The sequence below is a fragment of the Pungitius pungitius genome, chromosome 2 (assembly GCF_949316345.1).
Source record: "Pungitius pungitius chromosome 2, fPunPun2.1, whole genome shotgun sequence".
Lineage (NCBI taxonomy): Eukaryota > Metazoa > Chordata > Actinopteri > Perciformes > Gasterosteidae > Pungitius > Pungitius pungitius.
In genome coordinates, this window is record NC_084901.1 from 18,475,848 (window position 1) to 18,501,623 (window position 25,776).

Consider the following 25,776-nt stretch of genomic DNA (forward strand, 5'->3'; position numbering starts at 1 on the left):
GTGGTCTCGTGTGCCACCGTATGAGGAGGGGAAGGCCGAGGTAGCAACAGGTGGACTTCAGCTTAACAAAATGGCTTTAGCTAAGAGGGGGGGGGGGCCCCGCTAAGGTGGATCGTTCTCTGCATGCCCCAATCGGTTGATTAAATGTTCCCTCTTGAAAATGTTTAATCTCCTTCAGCTGAACAGAGACTTTGCTTCAGGGGAGAATTTACTTTCCTAAAAATCCTCCTGTTCATTTTTTTTTTTTCAGTAGAAGCCACGACGGAATAATACCCAGATGTTTAAAGTGTAATTACAGAGTTCAGAGGTTTGACCCGGTAAGTTAACCCTGTCAGTGAGCTGCAGTAAACTTAATATGTAAACCTGGAAACCAACAGAGACACTCGTAAGGAAAAGCTTTACGGAGATTTGACTGATATTTGACTTTGAGCCTCACATGGGGCACAGAGAGAGGACCCTTTGTCTCCACAAAGTCATCCAACGAATCTTGGATTTTGGTGTTAATTAGACTTTTTTGAGATCACGTGTTACCTCGCGTCGCATTTACACCAACACTCATAAGTTAAATCAAACTGGGAGGTATCTCCTTCAGGACACTTTTAGTGAATACAATGACGTTTTAGTGTTCGCTCTTAAAACAGTCGAACCTCAAGCGATGCACACACTCGGCTTTTGTGCTCAGCCCTTTCGGTTTGTCACCTTCCAGCTTTTTCCCTCCCACCTCTCCTTTGTGCCGCCGTCTCTCCCACCACGCTGCGTTTCCCGGACAAAAGACATACTAACCCACCAAAGGCAGGGGGAACTCGTGTTTGTGTGACAGTTACAGCGTCTACATTCCAGCCCAGTGGGGAGGTTTCCAAGCAGGTACTCGTGTGCGTGTGCGTGTGTGTGTGTGTGGGCGCGGTGCAGGGGACGTACGCCAGGGCCGCCATGATGCTCAGCGGTCGGCCCGCCAGTGACTCGAGGCGCTTCAGAGTGTCCATGTTGTCAGACGACAGGCCCATCCCGCTGTCCGACTGACCGCCCTGAGAACAGGAACAATTAAAACCACTTAGTGGCTGTCTGAAGGGGAACAAATAACATCAACTAAGAGACTAAGTGAACTTTAAAAGCTGGAGTGCTTCAACAGAGCACATGAAGGACAATAGTACCAGGATAATGGTCAAAAATGTAATTAAATATATTCAAAAACAACGTAATATTTAGTTTGTGGGAGCTGCTGCACAAGATGAATATAAATAACTACGTTTATGTTGAGTTGAGTTTATAGTTCTACTTTGGGGTTCAACTTAACTCGTGATTTAGGAAAAGTTGGAGTGCAGGTTGCGTCTGTTTCTAGTTTGACTCCAGGATGGATAACTCACCTCGTGGCTCCCATTGGTCCCGTCCTCCATGGTAACCTCGTCAAAGGTTTTCACGCTAGCGGGACGGATCTTGATGTTCCTGGCGAGAAAATATTTCCGGGCTTAGTCTCAAAATGTCGCTGCAACGATCTCTTTGGGTTTTAGGAATCCTTTGCTTACACTGGAGGCGAGAGGCGAAGCGCAGCAATAAAAGCCAAAAGAACTTAATCACGTAAAACAATAACACGCTGCATCTGTGACGTTGAACTTTGAAAACACACCTTGTTTACTTTGCATTTTGCCAATCAGAGGCTAACATGACGCTTCGGTTAGCTCAAAAGGCTAACTGTCATTACTGCTTTTCAACACCTCGTTAATAAACACACTTGGAGGACCAGTGAAAACCAAGAGCTCGACAAATATTATTTTAAGTGGACATAAATCTTGAAGCTGGCTCAATGGTTTTGGGGAAAATTCCTCACAGGATTAACAATACTCAAAGCTCCCTGGCTGTCAAGCTGCTGCGTGTGCATTTTTCATCACGAGCCAATCGGAACTCATTGTCCTGTCGGCCCTAAACATTCTCCTGCTGTGCCAGGAACAACATATTGGAAGCTTGGAGTTCTATATGCTCGCGATGACCACGCTGACTGCGTTGATGGTTAGCGTTCATAATGCTCACACTCCTGCTTCGGTTGACATTTGCGAGGAGTTACAGCCACGTAACTCACCATGCGGTCCCCGAGTCGCGTTGGGAGGCGGGTCTTGTGGGAGTCTCCTCTGGGAGCAGCGCGGCGGACGGGTCTCCCAGCTTCGGCATCAGGGCAGTGTTGATAGGTATGTAGTGCTTTCCCTCCTAAATCAATCGATCAGACACAGAATGTGTAAGAAGCGCAGCCTTATTCTGCCGCGCACCCAGACACACCCAGACACACACACACACACACACACACGCACACACGGGTTGTGGCGAGCGGCCAAAGACACTGAGGTCATGCCTTAACTACCCAATACAATATACTTTGTTCATTGAGTCTGTGGCCAGGCTTCCTGCACTGTAACAATACCGTTATTAATAAGATTCAAACCTCCCCGCTGTTTATTTTCTCCTTTTCTAGATCAAGATGGCTTTTAAGAGACTAATTTGTAACATGCTGTAGCTTTCGTGTGTTGTCACGTGTGGCTGAAAATAATCCCGTGCTGTTTCCTGTCGTCTGGGATAGTTAATGCTCCACTTTGGTCATGTTTCATTCATCTTCTTCAGAAGCACTCTCACGTTTCCACTACTTTTGTTTAAAATGTCATTGGCCCATTGATTTAAGGTCATCTTGGTAATGGTGAAAGCTTCAATACGTATTCAGGCCTAGATGTCTATCTGATCCCATGGAATCCTGATCACACCAGTTGGGTTTGTCTTGAAAAGCAAAGGTTTAATCAATAAAATGAATGGAAGCTGAATTCCGTCTGGCCTCTTCAGGTGTTACACGCTGCTTTGGCTTAATGGGACACTTGAGTTGTTCTGATTAGTAACAGATAACATACTACAATTTAAAATGCACTTTTTATTACAGCATTTGTTTACTTAGAAAAGCCTTCCACGAATCTCCTAAACACCAGAGTTCCACAGCTGCGGGTCGAGAACCTTCCGTACCTGTTGCACGCTGGCCTGGAGCAGATCTCCCAGCTGTTCCACCAGCTCGGTGAAGGTGGGTCGCTCCTGTGGCTCCCCCTGCCAGCAGTCCAACATGGTCTGATATCTGAAGGCAAACAACACACCGCTGAACACACACTACAAGACGCACCAATGCCTTCAGCGACACTGGGAGGACTCTCTAAATAAACAGTAAATGTACAGTATAAATACAGTATATTTGGGTTAATGTATTGTAACTGTGACCGAGGGGTCCAATAAAGAAACCTTGTTGCATTCAACGACCACATCTGGTCCTTCTAAATACAAAGGTCATCTATTCTCAGGTGATGCTGGTGCAGAGCCTCTCGGGCCTGTATCTGACTCTCTGACAGCCTGTCAGCGTCTCTGCCCATGTGGGAAGTCCCCGAGCCTTAATGTGAGCTTCCATCACAGTGACCTGTCTCACTCTGTGGAGCACCGGGGCTCGTGTTTAAACCGCGGCACGTTGCTGATTGGGAATGATGGCCGCGATGGACCCCTCTACGGTTTCGGTTGCAGCAAAACCAATCCCTTTCCCACGGATGCCATACGTTTTAGTCAACCTCAAGTTAGAGGACTTGGAACACCACACACACACACCTCCCGTTCTCGCCATCTGCGTTTTTGTGCCTGGGCGTCTGAACCTTGCGGTGTGGTTCAGACCCTGAAGGAAGCCGTGCGGCCGCCACGTCCGCGTCGGTGAGCGCAGCGTGTACTCGCCAGGTGGGAGGCCTCCTGATGGCGACAGGATGTGGGGAGCCCGATCGCAGCCTTTTATGCGTCTCATTGATGAGGGGAAGTGGACACATTGTATGACTGCACAAATTAAAGCACATTTCCTGGCGGCAGCGCAATGAAAACAAATAGCCATCCCGTGCTTGTAAGAGAGAGAGAGAGAGAGCTATTGCGGGGTTTGTCCGGTTGGGACACTGTGGTATGATGGGAAGTGAGCATCCTATTTATTGACCTCCCACTCTCTGAGGCATATCCGCTAAATTCCTCTGCAGTGCATCACGATAGAGGATCTTATTCACAGATGTAAGACAACATTCTTGCTGCAGAGGCACAAATTGTTTGCTCAGCGCTGCCTGCGACCACACGTGTGCATCATTCACACACTACAGGTTCGCTGTGAGGGTGAATGGCCTCAAAAACCCGGGCTTACACGCTCGCCAAGGTGACCTGCAGCGACGACCCCAAGGACTTTCATCTACACGGATATCAGCAGTTTTCTTTTTTCGTCTTCCCTTTGATCTCCGCTTTAGCTCGGAGGCAGGCCCTCACAACCGTACTCATGCAAAATACATAATCTGGCAGTTCCACTTGTGAGCGGAAAAGCAGAAGAGATCCTTGGCACCAGCCGGTCTGCGTCTACGGATCCTCTGTCCTGAACAACGGTCTGGATCACATTTCCTCTATCATTTCCAATCACTGTCTTTTTTTTCCCAAAGCTGATAAACTAAATCAGTTAGCTTCACTTGGCACAGGCTGCATTTAAACTCTGGACCTTTTGATATCCCATCATTATTAAGAAGTGCAGCATTAGGCTTTCAAAACAATTAAGATTTGTGCACCGTATGAGTCACTTTAAATTAAAACCAGACAAGAAGTATGCGCACGTGATCTGTGTGCTTCGTCTGGATCGGCCGTACGCTGGACATACAAATCCTGGTACTCTTGTTACAAAAATAGCTCTCCGGCTGCCTCCCTGACTGACGGCCGTGATTCCACAGAAGAGGACTCTCTGTTCTCCCACATATATTTATGTCCACAGACATCCAACGACCCTCACTCCAAAACAATCTGCGACCTCTCCCGAACTCCAGACGTGGCGTTTAAAGCATGGGTGCACGGTTACATCCGCGCCACCGTCAGTCAGAAAATGCCTCGGAGCGGCGAGCGCCCCGCCGCAGAGATAATCAGTAACTAATGTTTCCTCCTGCAGCCTTCAAGCCAGGATTACCCATGATTCTTATCAGGGACCCCTGACCTCCTGGTGCACCACAAAGAGAGAGAGAGACACACACACACAGAATGCCTCCTCTTAGGTGAATATTAATACAGGAGGGTTTTACTTGCTGCCTACACTTGGACTCTCTAAGGAGGACGTTTGAGGCAGAGATTCAAATATTATGGTCGTTAAAAAGAACACATTTACAACACCACATTTTTCATGGACAGATTCTTGTACAACAGATCGTGAAGGTAATGCTCCGAGACACAGTCCACTTCCCTGCTCTATTACGGTTGGACAGCAGGCGAGTGTGTTTTTACGCACACTGTTTGCTGAAAACAAAGATTCTCACATTTCAGAGGACGAGTATTCAGGGGCTCTCATCCTGGTCCCTTCTTTCAGCCTGCAGCAAAATTCTTCGTCGATTTGGACGCCGGGGTACGGGGAGGCCCCTGGGAGAGGGAGCAAGTGGAGAGGTTCATTACCTTATTTGTTTTGCATTTATATGAATTGACATTTGAGGAAGGACTCTGGGTGGTGCTGTGTGCTGTAGGCTGCCACTTGCACGAATATGTGAGGTTGCATGAGGAAGACTGTAGTTTTTAGAAAGGATACTTACTACTTATGTGCGTTTCATTGTGCAGCCAAACAATTAAATAATCATTCACTTTCAAGTAAAACAATCGCATTCTGCAGCGGTTTCTCTGAGCCAGTCACATAGGGGCTGTCATTCTGTTTATAAATTTGTAATAATATAAACAAAACTGCTGCTGTCAGTCATGGTCATTACAGTGGGAACCGATGAAACACCTCCAATCTGGATCCCATCTGATTTGCAGCAACTCCAAGATGAATATATTCCTTATCTAACCACAGTTACTCCCCTTTGATATACTGTCACTGGGAGTCTAATCATCAGAGACTCCTCCCTTTATCTCATAATGCATGTGTAATAAATTATCGTTTCCCTCTAATGAAGACCTACCTTGTTTAAAAAGGACCTGTGTTTATACGAGGCCGCATTACATAAAGGTGATCTCATGCTGATGATGATGTATATCTAGTATAACAAACACCACTAAGGCCCGGTTCTCCTTTGGGCGTCAACACTATTCAAACAAGATTCGGAATATTTAAACCCATGAAACGTAACTGACACACTTTTGGTTCAGGGAAAGATCTGAAAAGCACACTTTGGTTACCCTGAAACTCTTGACCTCTGAACAAGCTCAGGCTGCAAAGCTCACTTCTTTGCCATTTTTTTTTTGTGGTCATTTTGTATCCTTGTTTCCTGATTTATTTTTCTGAGGCCCCGCTAACAGTACCCAGATGTGCAAGTGTTTCTTTAACAGAAAAAATGTGGTGAGAATGTGTCAAGAATGAAAAAGAGGGAGGACAAAACCCTGAAAAAGAAGGCGAGACAAAAGGAACAGTATCATAATGACGTCACTGTGCTTTACATTTAAAAGAATATGCAACCTAACACACTATTCTTTCAACTGCGGCGGGTGACGACACCACATGCCGGTGATTCAAAAGCGGCACAGTAGAAACGTACAGAAGAGAAATACATCCAACCTCGGTTACACTTACCCTTATGTTTCCACTGCTTCCCATGGCGACATTTAAACATGCATATTTCACGTTGAGCCTTGCCATAGAGACGTGTGGGGAGCTCTGTGCCGCGGTGCACAGGCAGTCGTGGGGGCGACACACAATGGGGTCTTAAAGCCTGCGGTGGTTTCCCAGCAGGGGAACACTTTTACACTGATCTGGCTGCCTGGTTACAATGAGTTTGTGTTGCCAGCTGGGACGAAACGGGTAAGTTAAATAGGAGGTGTTCCCTCCTTTTAAGGCCCTGTGGCTGTGCTAAAAATCACAGAATTCCTTCACTAGTTAGTCTGAGCCAGTGGAGCGCACCTCTTCTCTCGGAAAACATCTCAGAAAACAGAAACCCGGGTTTGTGATGGCGGCCTTTATGCTGGGAACGCTTTTAATAAGAAGCCGATCACATGACTCTACTGACGTCAAATTCAAAACCAGGATATATTTACAGTTTCACAGCCAAGGTCCGGAAAATAATGAGAAACGTGTTTGAGCGGCTACGTGCGAATCAGATTCTTCTGTTGAGTTTTATGGCTGCTGGCATCCAGAAGGGTTGCATAACAGCCATCGGCTGCACCGTCTCTTGCCCCATCTGTTCGAGCGTTGCCACGCCACACGGAAATATGAACATGATGAAAATGTTTTTGAATGTAGCGCATGTGTGTACGGTGAACAGAATTACCTGTGCCTGAAAGGATAGAGGCGTAAATGTGGCACTGTGATGTTTGTACTCTGAACTCTAAACGAAGTGCTCAATATGCAGCCGTGACACTTACCCAGAGAGAAGATCTCCCATATGAGAACACCGAAGGACCAGACGTCACTCTGAGTCGTGTAGATCTTGTCGAAAATGGCCTCAGGTGCCATCCACTTGAGCGGCAGTCTGGCCTGTGCAGATATTAAGATAAGAAATGATTTACTGTCTTGTCTCAGGGGAGTTGAAATCCCACTAATGTGACATCTGCAGGGAGAGCCGGTTGATTTGAAGTGGGTAACAGGTACCGCCTTTTTTGTTTCAGAATCTAATATTCAAACAAACACACGTCTGAACAATACTTTTTGTGAGATTTCAAAACCCGCTATATTTATTCAGTGCTTTCACTTTTTAGTCAAAGTATTTTTTATGTAAGAGTTGACAGGACTTTAATAAACTTACATCTCCTTTGCGCACATAATCCGGATCTTTATAGATGTCTCTGGCAAGTCCGAAATCACAAATCTTCACGACATTATTCTCAGACAGCAGGATGTTTCGTGCAGCCAAATCCCGATGGATGCACTGATGAAATAAACAAAATTCAGACATTGCTTTAGGCAGAGCAACGTGTGCTAAACTCATCAGTGGTATTACAATAGGAGATGATGTGTGTGTGTGTAAAAAACAGTCGTTATCTACAACAATGGCTTCATAGTCAATTCATTCAATCAGTCACATCCGGCCTCTGCAAAATTATGAACGACTTGAACAATGAATGAATGTGTGATATCCTTGAAAAACACTGTGGTAGTTGTAGAGGCAAAACGGTTCACACTTCAATTTAAGTTTTTTTTTTTCTGCACATTTATTCATTTACAATGCAGTCACCTTCTGCATGTAAAAATGTCTTCAGGGGTGTGTTGGAGTGATTTATGTGAGGAAAATACCTTGCGTGAAGCCAAGAACTCCATGCCTTTTGCAACTTGGAAACTGTAGCAAATCAGATCTTCCAACGTCAGGACTCTCTTATACAAATCCTCAGATTCTGTGAAACACAAGAACACAAAACGTTTTTCCAGTTAAACAGATTTTTCACATTTTTTATATATTTACATTTAGGACAATAAACCAAATTACACAAATCATATATGAGGTTAAATCGGAACAAACTAATGGAAACAGTTTTAACAATCCATCCCGTCACGTACGCATCTCCTCCGCCGTCTTCAAAACATCCTCAACAGACGAGAAACTGAAAACAAATTATACAATCCTCCTATTTTTCAAAGGTCAGGTGGAGCGCGCGGTTGCTGAGAGGAACTCACAAGGAGTCCTTCCACCGGCCCACCTGAGTAAACAGCCAATCAAACCAGAAATAACACGTCGGGAACAACACTGGGCCGGCGTGCCGCGTCCCGAGCTGGAGCCCCCGCAGCAGAGCGACACTCGGGGTCAGGACAGGAAGTAAACAGACGCCTCCCCAGACTCAGCGGGGTGACCGCGGCTCCCGCTGCATTGATTGTACTGCGCGAACAGGAGGAGGAAATGTCCTATCAGACTCGGGCTGGAAAACAATCCGCGGGAAGCTGGGTGGGTGGAGCAGAGGTGAGAGGAGAGGGGGGAGGGGCGGGAGCAAGAAGTGCTCGGCCTTTACCTTCTTCCTCTTCCTCCGAGTCGCAGTAGCTCTTATCTTCGACGAAGCCCGAGCTGGCCGAGCTCCCGTTGCTGGCCACGCTCTCCAGGCGGCGCTTCATCAGCTCGATGAGCTCGCAGCGAGACCCCGACGACACCACCTTGTCGTCCTGGCTCTGAGCGGCACACACGCAGACACGTCACGTTAAATGAGGAGGGAGGTCAACAGGTCGCCACAGTGGGAAAAGTTGCCGTTGACTCACCTTGTAGACGAGGAAGTCGTCTCTCTTGCCTCGAAGGTAGTTGGACAAGTTGCCGTATTTGCAGAACTCCACTATCATCATCAGCGGCCCTGTTAAAAATGGCAAATCCCTCGTGATTATTCCGACATCTGGACCACAACGTTTTACTTTCAAGTCAAAATGGTAATTTCTTCTTCTATATCCCCCAAATATTGCAACGGTGGGATGACTCTGTGGGACGTCCTCCGTAGTAAATCTAACCTCCGGGCTTCGTGCAGGCTCCCAGCAGGTTGACCACGTTCAGGTGATGGCCAATGTGGATCAGAATCTTCAACTCTGACATCAGAGCTTTCCTCTCGTTGGACGTGGCGCCTCCTGTGATAACGTAGACAAATGTACATTTTCACATTTAATTCTCTTTTCAGTGTGCTTCATTGTCCTTTCATTTAGTTTCAGGACAACGGCAACAATGTTACGTTCAGCGATTTGACCGCTTGGAATCCAAACTCAAAACAGATTTTCGCTTATACAAAGTTAAGATGGAAAACATTAAACAAAATGAGACGGACCGTGCAAGATTATTCGGTTTAGATCATAAGTAAAGATAACTTCTTTGAAAAATAAGCAAATCTACGATCTACGCAAGCCTGTTCCTTTGTTTAAAGATATTTTAATACACAGAAGGGATCAAACGTTATTTAAACCCTCAAGCGCACAACGTGAAATCAGTATTTCCTCCGTAGTGAACATGTTTCCTGTTGGGTTTTGTGTTTTTGGAGCTGGAAACACAACCGTCAGATGCGTGTGCACAATAATATACGATACATTTCAAACTAAATGTGTACATACGAAATGTGAACGTACGGATGATGATATCTTTCCCGCCTCGCAATTTTCAAGAATAAATAGTTTGCATATGGTAACAAAAACTAAATCTTGTAATTTAATTTTGAGAATTGATTAAACATGATGGAAAAATAATTACCATTGCTTTAGGCCCAGCGATATGAAGAGGTTTTAAACAGACAGACATGAAATAGCCGACTGTGTTCAGGTTGAACAATGACTTAACTGTGAATGATGAAAATGAAGATTAATGTTTTTTTTTATGCAGCTTCGATCCCTCTGATATTTATGAGCTTGAGGCTAAAGGGAGACTTAAACCAGATTGAGCTACGACCAAAACAGCCGGTCTGTAAATGTATGATTAATGATATATTAGTGACCAATAAGCCCTATTTTTCATTGTACATCGTACCCAGATTTCCGGTTACATGGTCCTCTAGTTGGCTTCTCTAGTATGAATATACCAAGGAAAACTTTTCAGCTTGTCGGTTTCCTGTTTTCATTTCTTGATCCAACAGCTGATGTGAGAACTTGGAAGGCCGTTGGAATGGGAAAATACAGCGAATAGTTTCCAAATGTTGGAAACCTTTGAATGAGGGGCAAAGGGGATTTTATGACTCGCACGTTACTTTCATCTCCATTTGAACTCTTCTTCACCCACATATTCTGATCTGAGCTGTCAGATCAGCACACACTTGCTATCGTTATCAAGAACAGGGTTACAGGTCTCAGCCTTTACCTCCAACTGCACTTTGCGAGGAACAGACACCGCATGCTTTTTCTGAACCGTCACGCACATACAGACGTTAACTGCAGGCACATGTGACGCTGTAGCTCTCGGGTCTGTGATGAGAAATAAATCTTGTGCAGAAAACTACATTCCTTATTCATCTGCTGCAAACACAAGTAGTAGATACCGAGACTACGGAGAAGGCATAGCTGCCATGAGTGGTGGCAGCACCGGGATGAGCAAGAGGGCGGCTCAAGAACAACATGAACGGGTGGTTCTGTCAACACAAACTATTTCTGAGAGACTTTTCTGACATCTTACCTTTCAACATTTTGACAGCGACCGTCTTGCAGGTGGAGAGCTTGTCGATCCCGAAGGCAGAGGCCTCCACCACTTTCCCAAACGCTCCATGGCCGAGGGTTTTGCCTGGCAAAGGAAGAAGGTATTGGATGAGTTTCCTGTCCCTCGGGCTGCGGGCGTTTAATCAAAACAACCCCCGGTGTTTTTTCTAGAGAATTTATTGCTCACTTAAGACTGGATGACAGCTGGGGTCACTGATAAGTAATGATCCTTACAGCTGCAGAGAGGGGTGACAGCTAGGCCACGCACCTTGACGGGGGACGCGTACGCTCTCAACGCGAAGCACTTTTAAGATGAACTGTTAACCTCTCGTGGTTGGACCTCTTGTCCGGACAATGCCAATTAAATATATGCTCACGCTAGAGAAATCTAAATATGAAAATATCATCCCATTCATCACCATAGTAACACAGCAGCAGGCCCATGAGCTTCTGGGCCTGTCCAGTAAGGAACTGTGTGTAAAGTCCCGAAGTGAGAATCGTATCTGTAACATTTTCCTGCACGTTGGATTCTCACCGAGCCGCAGTCGGTCGCGGGGAAACTCCCATTTACTGCTGTCGTACTGAAGAAGGTCATTCTGCTCCTCGAGGGGACACTCGTCAGGGTCAATGATGATCGACGGGCCCATCTTGTAATGTCCCGGTTGCTGAGGGTGTTAGATGACAACATATGAATGATCTAATAATAATCTAACATTTTGTGACCACAATAAAAGGCAGAGTTTTGAACTCTTGTTCAAACTTCACGTGAAATTTGCCAGGTTAAAGGTGCATGAATGTTTTCCTTGTTGTTTTATTTACATGAGTAAACGCTGTTCTCCTGAACATACAAACATGATCTGAGCATTTCTCACTTGTTGAAGGAAATGTGGAAATCAGAAAAGGTTTGTCCTTCCATTTAAGTGTGTTACACAAGAAGCAATGGTCAGCCGCATCTATGAAATCCTTAGTCTGAACACGGGAAACAGGAACCGCAAAAAAAGACCACATGACACTTAAACTTTCCACATCTGTCCAAATGCTGGCTAAATGTGTCCTTCGGCTACTACACACGAAGCACTGGTCAGCCGAGTCAATCTATGAACCGCAATACAGGAACCGCAAAAAAAGATCACATGACACTTGAACTTTCCACATCTGCGCGAATGCTCGGATCAAATGATTATTGAAATAAAGAAGTAGCATCACGTCTTACCTTCCTCAGCTTGCGGATGAAGAGGATGAGCATGAGCCAGAGGAACGTGGCGGCAACTCCCGTACAAACCAAAATGATGACCTCAACGCTCGGCTTTCCTTCATCCCCTGCAATGAAAAGATCTACCGTCAACTACAAGGCCCCTTTGAAAAGAACCTGTACCTTTCATCATCTCATAAATTATCCTCTAATATTGAAAAGAATTAGTGGAGAATTGGAATCAAAAGGAACTATTCTGTTCCAAATGTCTTTTTTTGTTAATTTTCTTTGAGGTTATTTAGCAAAAGAAAGTGGAAACACATTTCTGTGTTTATTTTATGTTTATTTTGGAAATAAATACCACACTTTTTCCGATAATATTTCTTTCCAAACAATGTTTCTTTTTGAACCGTCCGTGACGACACATCAATGCATTCCTCCAATCTGCACAACAAGTTGCTCTGGCTGCTCCGATATTATTTAATCTTCAGGCGTACAGGCTGTTGCTGAAATATATTTGTGGTCTAGATTGGAATTGATAACCCTTAATGTTGAAGTTCCAAATAGATTACCTATTAGAATCTGTTTAGAAAAGACGACAAGCATAAAATCGCACCCAAACTGCAATCCTGACCTTCGGATCAGTTCATTTGCACGTAACACACACGCACGCAAGTGGTAAAAGACACGCTACTCCAATTACCTGCTGTGCGTTTCCAGTCCCTTCGGCTGTTGTAGCCGCTTAACACTTCACAGAGGTCATGCCCTCAAGGTAAAGACCCTCAGTCAGAGCTGCGATCATAAAACCTGCCGAGTGAAAGGAATTCACTCGGCATTCCTGGCAGCCACAGATTATCTGTCAGGGGAACGTTTTCCTAATGAAGTCAGACCGGAGCCATTTGAAAACGAGGGGGCCTGTGGTAAGCTGTGACCGTCTGTGTGCAGGAAATGAGAACGACTCCGCTGTCAAAGACGGCTCATCGGTGTATTGGATGCGGCGTGCAGCCCCCGGCTGATTGCGGTGAGCGTGTAATATCTCGAGGTGTGACCTACCGAACACAGTAACGACAGAGCTGGTCGTCGCGTTGCCCTCGTCGTTGCTGGCTACGCACTCGTAGAGACCTTCGTCGTCTTTCTTCACCCTCTCGATGGTCAGGACCCCGTCCTCTTTCAGGATGATACCTGCAACACATGATCGCTCGGTCAAAGTTTGCAACAGGTGGCGTGAAAACGGGGTGAATGCTACACCGGCTCTCACCACAGCTGAGGTTGGGTTTATGCAGAATAATTTAATTTCTACTCAGGATGTTATGCGACGACGCGAGCCAAATATAATAATTTTTGTGGGAGCTCAATGCAATTACATAAAAGGATTTGAGCAAACTAATTTGCTCCCAGTGTGCATGTAAATGTGAATCGGACCACCTGAATACAACTGAACAAGCATCCATTGCTTTGCTCACTTAGCCGTAACTATACAAACAATTGCTTAACTTCAGCTTAACTGCACAAATGTCTTCAGTAAATATCAATAGGAAAATTTGGGTTTTGGGAATCCAAACTCAGCTTCAGAAATTGCATAATCCTCACTGAGTCAGGAATGCTGTTTACTTGAGCCTCGAGAAAGCTAGAATGAAAAAAATGTTCCCTCCATAACGGCCAGCCAGGCCTTTGACACATGTTCATCGGCTTTCAAAGCATAAAAAACGTTCGCCTGCTGATCATATGTATGTGTATACATAATATAATATAATATAATATGGCATTGTCAGGTTACCTGGTCCTTCCTCCACCTCAACACCATTTTTGTACCACATGATGTAAGGACGAGGAACTCCCAGAGCAAAGCAGGCCAGCATCAGGGTGCCGCTGCTGTTCACAGCTTGATCGGTCAGATTCTGACTCAGCCAGGGGCTTCTCCTCACTGCACAATAAACAAAACATTTGCTTTTATTAAAGCTATTCTTGTTCAGACAGCCACATATCAAGTGTTTCTCACACCCTTCTCCAAAACTCACCATTCACAAAAAGCGCAGCGGTCTTGAGTTCAACCCTCCTGTTGAGCTTGTACGCTTGGCACTTGTAGCCCGTAGTGCTGACTTGGGACACGTTATGCAGACGCAGAGAGAGAGAAATGGAGTAGCCGCCGATCTGGAGACCCGACACGTTGGCAGCGACCGTTTGATTCCTCGAATCCAGCCACCGCAGGTCGGTGTACAGGTAGCGAGCTGCCCGGCAGGTCAGAGTGACGTCGTCCCCCTCGATGGCTGCCCGAGGTGTGATGGTGATTCCCTCCGCGAGATCTAAGTGCCACAGTGGATATTCAGATACATTCAATGGTCAATGAGAGCAACGGTTACTAATTACAAATGAAGAGCTTCTCAACATGAGTCCACGTCATCGGTGTTACACAGAGACACGTATCCTGCCGGGCCGAGACCCTGCGTGGGACAATACTTTTGGACGCAAAGCTGCTTGTCGCGATGCCAGGAATGTCGAATCTGCAGTTATTTCCCGTTTCATCACTGTTAATTGGAAGCATGTTGCCGGTGCACTGCGTGGATGACGGCGCTGCCGCGCTCATATGGCTTGGAGAGAAGCGGAGTCTGGGCCCCGGGGGAAACCTCAGCTTGTTTATTCAGATTGCTGGAAAGCATTCTGTGTTCCGTAAGAGAAGACAGCTGTTAACAGATTTGTGTCCTCTTTTTTTTTTTTAAGCAGTGGTATCCATCTCTTTCTGTCTCCCTCACCTCTGGAAGACAGCGTGATTCCTCTTGGGAATTCTCTCACTCTGGGAAACACGTTTTAGGCACTTGGCATCTCATCAGGCACAGGTTGACCCGCACAAATCTCTCTCCAAGAGCAATTCGTCACCCCTCAGGAGATGCGGCTCACTCAGCTTTTAAGGAACTGAAATTAACTCTGTTGCAGAAGGAACTGTGCTTCTTTACGCAACACGTCAGCCCAGCTATAAATACATGAATGTCTTACTGGATGTTCATGTTGTAAGAAATACTCATTAAAAAAGTAAACTCTCAAAGCAGAAAGAGGAATGACCTGCTGGCACTGGATCAGGAATGCAGCTATTTACAGTTATTTTTAAAAGTGTGCCATTATAGCACTCCATATGGTTCAGGACATGTTTGCCTCTCTTCCACCCTGGAGCCGCTCAGCTACACTGGGAGATGGTTCCAATTAATGCCCCCCTCTGGCTTCTTCATCGCACAACGCAATCAGCACATTCCTCCGCTGTTCTTGCACTGCGTTACAGCGTGTACGCCTGGATCATCTGAATGAATCCCGTGCCCAGTATTCTTCACTTTGCCATTATTGAAATGCAAGTCAGTGTCCAATTTAAATATTTCAGCTGACCCACTTACCATCAACGTAGAAGGGGATCGTCATTGTGCTGTTGCCGACTTCATTCTGGGCCACACAGGAGTACATGCCTGACATCATAGCCTCTCCTATCACCAGGGTGCTCACAGTCTAATTGGGATAAATGGGGCAATTATTACGGATTGTTCCAAACAGGAAAAAAAAAACATGTGAGAAACAACAAATGCTCAATGTCACCATTTAGAACACGCTTTTTTTTTGCCTGGGGCTCACTCACCATTAGAGTAGCGAGTCGCTGTTAACGGGCGGGAAAGAGGTCCAGAGCCTGGTTTGTTTTATACTCGCCGTAGCCATAATGAAAGGATACATCTGGATTTCAAAACCTGCCGCGTCCCCTTCAGACCTGCACGATAGATCTGGAGCCACGGCTCAAAGGCCATTTCCCGGAAAGCCCTTCTAACGCCACACTCGATTTTATCATTGCACTAGTGCAAGCTCTTAAGGGCTTGAATAGACAAAATAATAATTGAAACTTGCGCGTCATGGGGCTCCGTTTAGGGTTCAGGGGGACTTCAAAGGGAGTGAATGTGTTGACTGTCAAGACACACAACTGTAGCTGAGGCAATATCAGCGCCCCTGTACTAAAACTCAGGATACAAACACTCAGGCAACACAATATGTGTTTGAAAGTGATAAATATATTGTTCAACTCATGCTATTCCGTCAAAATACTGATGGAGTGGCTTTACTTCCCGGTTATGTGACCCAAACTCAAACAAAGTCATTAAAAAAATCGTGCAGAGTCCTTAAGAGGTGACCTGACCAGACGCACTGTGACCTCGGTGTTTTCCTTATATTATGACCCGGGCCAGGCTCAACTGGGCCTTCCTGGGAGGCACTGAAAGGCACAGCCTTTGGTACGTTCCTATTCACGGGCCAAAGCGATTTATGACTGGGTGACAGAGAGGAATTCACGTCCAACAGATCGCTGTTCTTTTAAACTTTTGCTTGTTATCCTTGACCCTTAGCTTTAACCCTTCTAAAAGCACCAGCTTTTGATCACAAGTAAATAAGCTCTAGTTATGTCAGCGATGTATCAGAACTGACGCCCTACGAAAATCACCAAATTTACAATTATTATAAGAACCGCTTAATAGCCACAAATATGTGCCTTACTTGTCCCATGCTGCTATAATGGGTTTCTTTAATGTAATCCTATACACAGACTGCAGGAGCAAAGCAGGCCTGCTCTTGATTACATTCAGGGTGAACAGTTTTAGTATCGGCTCCCACAGGACATTTGTCTACAGTTTCCGTATTGTGTTTGGGTTTGCACAAAAACATGTGTTTGGTGTTCTCTAACAAAAGCTGAGTTGATTTTGCAGAAACAAATAATGTAGGTGTAAGACAAGTTATTCCTGCACTACCTTGTCTGTACTGTCTGCTGTCATGCACCAACCGCCAAATCAAATTCCTTGTATGTCTGAGATATTATGGTAATAAACGTTTCCTGATTGCCCCCCAAAAAAGCTCAAAAAAGCTCTTGGCACATGCATGGTTTAAGCCATTTATCTTTGTCACTGTTTACAAGGCTAAGAGCCCAGAGTTTAATCTAATTCACATACATTCTTACTGTTGATTACTGATATTTGTCAACCACATGTTATGGTGTGCATCTCTTGTTTTAAACACTGCAAATAGAGTTAAAAACACTAACCTTGTTTTTTGCTTTAACCAGCTCGGACTTGACGTTTATAGTCTTAATCCAGTTGTGGGAGTCATTTCTCCTTTCATCAATGTTGACGGAAAGTGGCTTGGTGTCAGGAAAGCAACTGCAGGAGAGAAAAAATGCTATGAGACAATCTAGTAATGCAGTTTGTATGTGTAGAGACAAATGCAGTGTTGGATCTAGAACAATGACAAACAGAAGAAAAAAGATTTGTGGGAACCTTGATGTGATGCTGAAAGATACCCTGCCTACATCACGCTGTTATAATAAATATACAATGTGCTGCCCTACTTAAATAACCCTGATTCTGAAAATCCTTTACACTGAGTCTGATCGAGGTTGAGTCGAGGTCTAGACCACCTCGTCTGGGTTATAAAACCAAGAGAAAGCCTTGATTTGTCCGCCACCCCCAAACCCTGCACACCGCCCGGGGTGGGGAACAATCAGTCTGATGAGAGGAGAGGCAGAGGAGGAAACAGCCACAGCGACAGGAAGGGCTGCGCTATGCGTCACCTCTTACAGGAAACCCCCCCCCCCCACCCCACACACACACCTTCTGGTCAGAGGAGATAAGGCTGATCCTAAAACCTTGGCGGTCAACAAGGAGCCACTGATAACTTCTCAACCTGGCGATAAAGACGCCACCATATTTCTTCCCTGCACTATCAGCCTCATTCCTCATCCAATACAGCGAGCTTCCCCTCCCCTCTAATCCCTCCCCACTGTTTGCGTCCCCTCAAAAAAAGATTTAGATGAGATATGATCTTGAAGGGCCACAGGCTGGATTTACAGTGACAGGTACTTTACAGGGTCAGGGCTGCATAAAACAAACATTTTGCACAATTGGTCTCCCACCGGGCTGCAGCCGCTCCTTTGTCTCATTAGCTGCCTGCCACTGTTCGCAGTGCCAGCCCTGATTATCTTTAGGACCGGCAGAAACAGTTGTTTTGACCCGACGCTCGGCTGTAATTTATCATAAATTTGGCAAGTGCAAGAGGGTCTTTTCAGACCAGTTAAAATATAAAAACAATAAAGTCCAGGCGAGGTATTAAACATGATTGCGTCTCTTTTTTGCACAGTGGTCTATAGTGTTGTTTTTGGTAAAGTTGTTGAGGACTGATAACACATGACTAATGACCCATTGTTTTCCCCATCTAACCACTCGGATGTCTCCTGCTGCCACTGATGGGGAGGATATTGGGGAATGTTCATATTGTTTCTGGGTTCACTACCAGGCCTGTAACAGCTCTTGGAATCTAAGATCAATACATTTCCCCTCGTGTTTCCCCGTCAGCCCACACAGCCACTGACCACAAACGAGACGGCTGCGTTTCTTTGATTAATGTGTCGTATTCTGTGTCATTTCAGTCGAGTGCACTTGTAAATACTATTTCAGTATGCGGTGGTATTTCAGTTGTCTCACAACACATCTGTGCAATTTGTGCAAATGCTGTGTATTATATATCTGAATCAAACTATAAATCATGTTTTACAGGTATACTGTTTGCTCAGATTAAAGTTTTAAATCAGATTATGTTGGGTGTTCATCAAGGAAAACTTTTCCAGTGATGCGTTTTTGAATTCTTCAAGATTGGAGGATGTTTATAAAGTAGATCAAACATTCACATCTTTGTGAATATAGTCAAGACGGGGACTCACTTTGTAAGCGTTGGGTCCGAGTCACACGGTTGCCAGAACCAAGTGATGTTTGGCAAAGGTATTCCATAAGCAGTGCAGGTCAGCTGATGCTGTCTGCGCAACGTGTACGGCTGCACATCCACAGTGGCAAGCTCCGCCTCCGAAATAGTTGGTTTCACTGTGAGAGAGAGAAGCGCATACATACACACGTAAGGTACATGGACACAAAAACACAAGGAGAGCAACAACAGGTTAAATAAACTCGCCGCAATCCTCTCATAATGTCTTTATAACGAGGGTTCGGCAGTCATGATGGACAGCCGTGAAAAGGGTGCACAAGCGGCGTTCCTCTGGACGGCATGCAGAGAGAGAAGAATGGCAGGATGACCGGATAGCCCGGGGGGCTGTAGGTCAGAGAGTGACCCGGCAGTGGCCCGTGCCCATCAGGGTATCGACCCATCGACAGCGGGTCCGGGACCCCTGTGCCGGTTCACACAGTGACACAGATAGCTAAGCAACCAATGAAATACTTAATAATTGATACCAGGAATCTCCCTTTGCCGTGTTAAGTTCTGTCTGTGAGTGTTTTTTTGTTTTTTTTGTCACTCCAACAAATCAAGGTTTTGTGAAGCGGGACAGTTTAGGGTCATAAATAAGGTTTACACAAAACACAGGGGGCTGATTGGTCTCTTTTTGTCTCACTATTGGGATTGCTATGTTTAAAGAAGGCAGTGAAAATAGCTTCGCCCCACCATGACGGGCTTGAAGTAGGGCACGCACACTTCTTTGTTCTCTATAGTAAGCAAACTTTGTCCGCGTTCCCACTTAACATGTGCACCCTTTGGTGTTAACAGTTATCAGTAGGATTCAGTTAACATGCTCAGTCCTTGTTTTCCTCATGCTGTGTACATATGATATGGAACATGTTGTTTATTTGAGCCGCACTGTATACACACATGGCGAGGATCCAAATAAATGGTGGGGACCAGAGGGGGGTCTGGAGCGGCTGGAATCCGAGTCCAGAATAGAGCACACAGAGCCAAGCCCCCCAAAAGAGCCCCAATAATCAACAGCAGCTGCCCTCGCTACGTCGATCCAGACTTGGAATCAACAAGCCCCAGAAATTCCTGTCATACTCGAGTCGCTACCTGCCGTCCAGCGGACTGCGCTGAAAGCGGGGGCACTGCTTCATTTCCTCAGGATCAGCAGTCATTATCAGGTCCATGACAACAGCTTACCCTGGACGACCAGCGTGTAGCTCAGATTCCTGTACAAGCCCTTGGCTTGGTTGCCCAGGCTTATGGTGAAGACCCCAGCGTGCTTCTGTTGCACGTCGGTGATGATCAAGCTGTAGTTAGACATATTGTAGCAGGTGGAAGTGATGTTGATACGGACCCCGTCCTTATACCTAAAAGGTTTTGAAATCATGGATAAAGAAGAAGTAAATAACTCATGAAGCTGGTTCACTCAATACAAAATAAGCTGGGGGTTTTTTTGGAGACAAGATTACTCACCATGCAACAATGTTTGGTATTGGCAGAGCGTTGACCTTGGGGTCAAAAACAAGCTTCTTTCTGCCTTCTTTAACGGTAACTTCACCAAGCCGATAATGCTTATAGGAGACATTGAGGAACGGACGCTCTGGAAAAAAAGATTAATGACAAACGTTAGAACAAAACAAAGGGCTAAATTACCGTCACATTATAGTAAAATTGTCACAGCGAGAACTATTAAGACGTAGAATGTGTGATAATATTGTTGTGTTTTGCAATAAACGTTGCAGATCGTGGAGGTTGTCACCTGATTTTTTCATCCATTTCATCCAATGCACACTCACCGTAAACAAGGACTTTTGCCGAGACATCCTTGTAGTTCGTGGGTTCGAGCTCACCTCTGCAGCGGTACACCCCCTTATCCTCCACGGAAACATTCGGCAAAATCAAAGCCTTGCTCATAACAAAAACCTGACTGGGGCGGACTTCCGTAGTTTTGTATAAGTGTCTATTTTCCTGAAAACAGGAAAAAAAAGAACGAACCATGAACTTATCCGCTGTGACCTGCGAGGGTGCGTTTTTAACATACAGCCGTCCCGTGTCAAAGGCAACCCCGAACTTACTCTCTTTTTTGGAAAATCCCACTCGAAGACGATTCTTCCATTGTAGCTGGTCTCGCCAGTACAGTTGAGAATAAGGGTGTCTCCAACAAGCACCCTGACACGATCCGGGGTGATCTTCACATTGTTCAGAACGCGAGCTGTAAATATAGTGACAAATAGAATTGAGGACAATGATGACAATGAAAAGAGAGAAATCAACACAAATCTAGATTTCTAGGAAGACCCCACACTCACTTATTCTCTGAGGCATGTACATCGACGTGAACTCACGGCCGTTGACCGTGGTTTTACAGGTGAGCAGGTTGTAAAAGGTGTTGTTGGGGTCGATGGGGATCGTAAATCCAACCTTTGGATCCCAGGGCATTCCCTCAATGACCACATTTGTAGAAAGTTTGGTCTGCAATCGAGGGAGTAGAGAAGAGAAGGTTCGTCAGTGCCGTAGATATTTTTCGATGGAAGACGGAAGCGTAACGCACTCGACTTCATTTAACGTGTAGCTCATGCTCTGCTGGACTCAGCTGGGGACAGACATCTGTTCAAGTGAAGATGCAATTGCATTTCATTGTTTTGTGGAGTGTAACTTCTGTAATCATTTATGCAACGAAGCACAAAAAAGTGTTGACTCGGAAGAGGATGTACGTGCCTGCTGCCGTTTGTTCTCTGATCTCAGGCCAGGAGTTGGAGAGGAGGCAAGGGAAGGGAAGGAAGGAAGGAAGGAAGGAAAGGGAGCAGAAAGGAGGAGTGGCATAGAATTACCAACAGCAGGAAGGTCACATCAACCAAAGTCAGATGTGTCGGCCCACGGCAGCCAGTATGTCACATGATCATATTATATCAATGACGAGGAGTGCACACCTTGGCGGTTGGCATGGTAACTTTGTCGAGATGGTTTTCAAGCTGTCTTTGGGGATGATAGCCAGGTTCAAAGCTTTGAGCAAACCACATGAGCTCTTTGGCTGCATTCTGATATCAAATATTAGTTCCTTGTTGTTTCCTGCGATGGGACACGGCCTGTTGTCCCATGGCCTCTGTTCTTACTGGATTTCCTGATGTTTGGAGGGTGAGCTAAATTTAGACTGAGGGTCTATTCTGAGAATAAAACCCTCTTGGAACACCTTCCTGCTCTTACAGGAAGCAGACAGAGGGACTCCCATCGGCCTCCCTCCAACCGAGCTTCACTCAGACAAGCCACTGTCCCGGGACTGTTTCTGTGATTTAACATGCCAACGGTGTGAGAACCAGCAAGATGCCTTAAGCACAGAGGGACAAAGATGACAATGATACGACACCGATGCCCTGATGTGGTATTAATGGCAATCTGGCTTTTGTAGATGGTGCACTGTGGGATTTTCTTCTATTTCATGTGCCACCAGGTCTTTGGAGCACATGCGTATACTATATCAGTATTACTATATCATGCGATCATATACATGTATAGTAATGATCATACAATCATGAGCAGAAGGTGTGATGTGATTGTCTTTGAGAGACCTTACCGCTATGAGTGTAACAACAGTATCAGGAGAGGACGTCCGGCAAGGAACCACCATGGTGGTCGCATCTCTGTAGATGAAAAGCACTTCATATGAGCTAAGAAAGGGCCCCACAAACGGTTGCTTGGGATCTGAAGGACAAAAGAATTAAAAAGAAAACGTAAAACAAGTGAGAAGGGCAGTCAGAAATCACATTTCAAAGCATATGTGGCCACTTATATTTTGTCTTTTGGGAAAACCATACTTTGAAGCAAATCCAAAGCCGCTGTTCTGGAATAAACTGTTATGCTAGAGCTGAGTTTAGCTTTGCAATTGCATCAGGGCAACGTAAGGGCATCCAGCACAGGAATCAGATCCCGGATCAGTTAATTCCAACCGGATAAGGCAGCAGAGCACAGATAGAGTAATCGGGCTAGTGGTTTGTTCACACTGGGCGGCCAGGCATCACAAGGCCGATGTGGGAAGTTCACAACTACACAAATAGTCTGCAATATGGGCGAGATCAAGCAGTAGTGGTGTGATAAAGGAACCATTATTTGAAAAGCATGGACAATTATGTAATAAACAGCTGAAGGGCATTGAAAAGGGAGCGTTAGACTAAACACAAGCACAGCAGGCGGCCTGGGAACCACATTCACACAGAGGGAACAAAGTGCGTCCAGCATTCAGCTTAGCCATTGTCTACAACTATTTCACATCCCTTAGTCCAATATTTCATGATTTCATCTTGGTCTAATGTCTTTCATAGAGGTCATATTGCAGGTCAAAAAGCATATAACTGAATCTGGGGCCGTGTGACGCGTTAGAAGAGGCTTCTGAAAACAGTAGCTGGAAGAGGAAATGATTGGGCTTTCCGTGCTATCACGCTCACCCTTTCCAGCTCAGGAGGAGACAGTTGTAGCCAAAAAAAACACCTCCTTTCTCTGTCTCTCTCTCTCTCTCTTTTTAGAAACACAGTAAAGTTTTTTTGTTGCATTTTCTCCCTTCTTTCTTTCTTTTTAAAAACTTTTTCTAAAAAAAAATTCCGAATCATGCAGGAAATGTCAGATTGTGTATCAGCAATCTTATTGAGTCCATTACGTGCCACTGTTTATGGGCTCAGTTCAACTCCTCCATCAACCTCCATCACCCTGAGAAAACAAGACAGTCTCACCTGGGACAAAGACGTAGATGGAGGTAATGTGTTCTACACCATTCTTGGAGTATTTACAGCTGTAGCGTCCGGTGTCATTGGCACTTAAGCTCGTGACCGTGAGTATGCTGCAGTGGAAGGGAGAGTGACGTCTGGAATCGCACTGCGCCACCTTCACGCCCTTCGATGGGATCGATCGATGATGGGATCGATGGAGATCACCGAGGGTCCAGTGCAGCGGGCCGTGACCTCTGACAGAAGACAATCAGGGACGATGTTAGATACATAGAAATCATATATACATACTTATAGAAAGAAAATACCCCTTACTGTTTGATGACTGAGGCTAGTGGTAGAACATTTAAAACAATATGTACTATCAAATATGTTCTTTTTTCTTTCTAATTGGACACATAGCATTACAGCTGATCTGTTCCCTGGAAAAGAAGCGTCGAGTCACAAGCTTCTTTTTCAGAAGTGTCACAGCTGGCGACCCACACGCTATTTGAACTTTCTCTCCTTGGAAGTGACTCATTTCAAGTTTATTTTTGGTTCATCTCGAGTCATCCAGGGACTTTAAACTTTCACATGGGAACATGCATCTCCTGAATGATGTGCTCAGCTAACGCATTCTTTCCACACAGCATCCATTTTGAAAAGCCTCATTAAAGAGATCCCAGAGGAACATCAAACATGTCTCGCATACCACGGCCGTTGCCCGCAGAATTTTGGGTCGTGTAACCTCCAGCTCTCGTCCAGTGACAGAAAACCAGACGGTACAGCATCTTAGCACATGGCCTTATAGGGAAGCATTACATAAGATAGATACGAGTTCTTGAACATTCCTTGCGGGCCTACTAAATGATGCAAGGCTCTCTAAATTCTCAGTAAATGTGACTGCACCACCTCAAAAGGAAATCTCAACAGGCCGATAAATGTTGTCCACCATTTGTTCCCCTCAAGGACTGTCGCAGCAACATTTTTGAAGCCGGCCAGGGTCCCGAAGGCCCGGGAATGTGGCGTTTACTTTCCCCCGAGGCCTTTCCTTCACGCGATGGGTCCAGAGTCCAAACTTCCTCACTGACCCCTGATTACTGACCAAGAAAGAGCAAGATAAACCACTAGAAGGAACATTCGCTTTGTGGGCTGATTCCGGTGGTCCCTGTGTACAAAGGGGACATTGTTCCCGAGCATCGGGCCTCTCTTTAGGGAACCGGAGGAGCAGCGAGGCGAAGCTTTGCTCAGACGAAAGGCGGCATAGAAGCCGGACCCCGGTCGCTCTGAGGCGGGCCGGGTTGCTGCTGGAGGCCCAGCTGGAGCCTGAACTGGATGAGCATTCCAGTTTGGCGGTTTCCAATTCTAATACCTCACATACCGCTGCATAGTTTAAGGTGTAACGATGCATTGAGCTGACAATTGCTTTTAAGAGTTGTTTTGGTTGCATACCTGCACACGAGGCTCAACAAATCGCCCTGAGGTCGAATGAGGGGATTGTCAGACGGCAGAATCTTGGGCGAGTGCTCCGTCTCCAAATGTCCTGTGGAAGACACAAGCAGAGACGCACCGTTAGTGACACAGACCTGCAAACCGGCTCATTCACAGCATCCCACTCATTTTGTTCCTCTCTCAGGCTGAACGACAGGAAAATACCCCATGAATCAGCTTGGCGCTGTGCACGTGGGTTTGCTCCTATGCGAGCGGGTGGGCCGCTGTGAGAGCACTGGGGGTGCAAGTTGAAGAATGAATAGACAGAAAGAAAGAAGGATGAATAGGCTTGAGGCAGGGGACGATACTGGGAGCATATTAGACATTGTAGAGATTCTTTTTGCGCATTTCCTCTAAATCAACCTGTTCCAGCCACCTCAAAAGGTGGCCTGTAGCCAGCTGTATCTGCTTAGAAGTCCCTTTAGCAGGGATCCAAAACACTGACTCTCACTGCTGCCAAGGGGGGTGGTGTCACTGTGTGATTTCCTTCTTTTCAGCAAGCTCCCTTGTGAGCTTGTAGTCGTGGTCTGAAAACAAGTGTAATAAGTGAACAACGAGTCTTCAGGGGAAGCTTTTATTTGCGGCCAGAA

General features: G+C 45.7%; 1 protein-coding gene across 1 annotated transcript in view; it reads right to left on the reverse strand.

The window, feature by feature from the left end:
- Window positions 1-25,776, reverse strand: part of kdrl (kinase insert domain receptor like) — a 32,911-nt gene that overhangs the window by 2,167 nt on the left and 4,968 nt on the right. The window contains exons 2-29 of the mRNA XM_037460822.2: window positions 25,148-25,238; window positions 23,723-23,952; window positions 22,573-22,700; window positions 21,311-21,473; window positions 21,077-21,213; window positions 20,798-20,969; window positions 20,475-20,601; window positions 20,199-20,368; window positions 18,982-19,138; window positions 17,311-17,425; window positions 15,635-15,743; window positions 14,273-14,557; window positions 14,032-14,178; window positions 13,308-13,436; window positions 12,276-12,382; window positions 11,598-11,727; window positions 11,043-11,147; window positions 9,407-9,520; window positions 9,167-9,255; window positions 8,926-9,079; window positions 8,219-8,316; window positions 7,731-7,853; window positions 7,351-7,462; window positions 5,322-5,421; window positions 2,995-3,100; window positions 2,075-2,199; window positions 1,365-1,443; window positions 919-1,025 (exon numbers count right to left, since the gene is read on the reverse strand). Of these exons, the coding sequence (XP_037316719.2) occupies window positions 919-1,025; window positions 1,365-1,443; window positions 2,075-2,199; window positions 2,995-3,100; window positions 5,322-5,421; window positions 7,351-7,462; window positions 7,731-7,853; window positions 8,219-8,316; window positions 8,926-9,079; window positions 9,167-9,255; window positions 9,407-9,520; window positions 11,043-11,147; window positions 11,598-11,727; window positions 12,276-12,382; window positions 13,308-13,436; window positions 14,032-14,178; window positions 14,273-14,557; window positions 15,635-15,743; window positions 17,311-17,425; window positions 18,982-19,138; window positions 20,199-20,368; window positions 20,475-20,601; window positions 20,798-20,969; window positions 21,077-21,213; window positions 21,311-21,473; window positions 22,573-22,700; window positions 23,723-23,952; window positions 25,148-25,238 (3,709 nt within the window). The remainder of the gene's footprint in view (window positions 1-918; window positions 1,026-1,364; window positions 1,444-2,074; window positions 2,200-2,994; window positions 3,101-5,321; window positions 5,422-7,350; window positions 7,463-7,730; window positions 7,854-8,218; window positions 8,317-8,925; window positions 9,080-9,166; window positions 9,256-9,406; window positions 9,521-11,042; window positions 11,148-11,597; window positions 11,728-12,275; window positions 12,383-13,307; window positions 13,437-14,031; window positions 14,179-14,272; window positions 14,558-15,634; window positions 15,744-17,310; window positions 17,426-18,981; window positions 19,139-20,198; window positions 20,369-20,474; window positions 20,602-20,797; window positions 20,970-21,076; window positions 21,214-21,310; window positions 21,474-22,572; window positions 22,701-23,722; window positions 23,953-25,147; window positions 25,239-25,776) is intronic.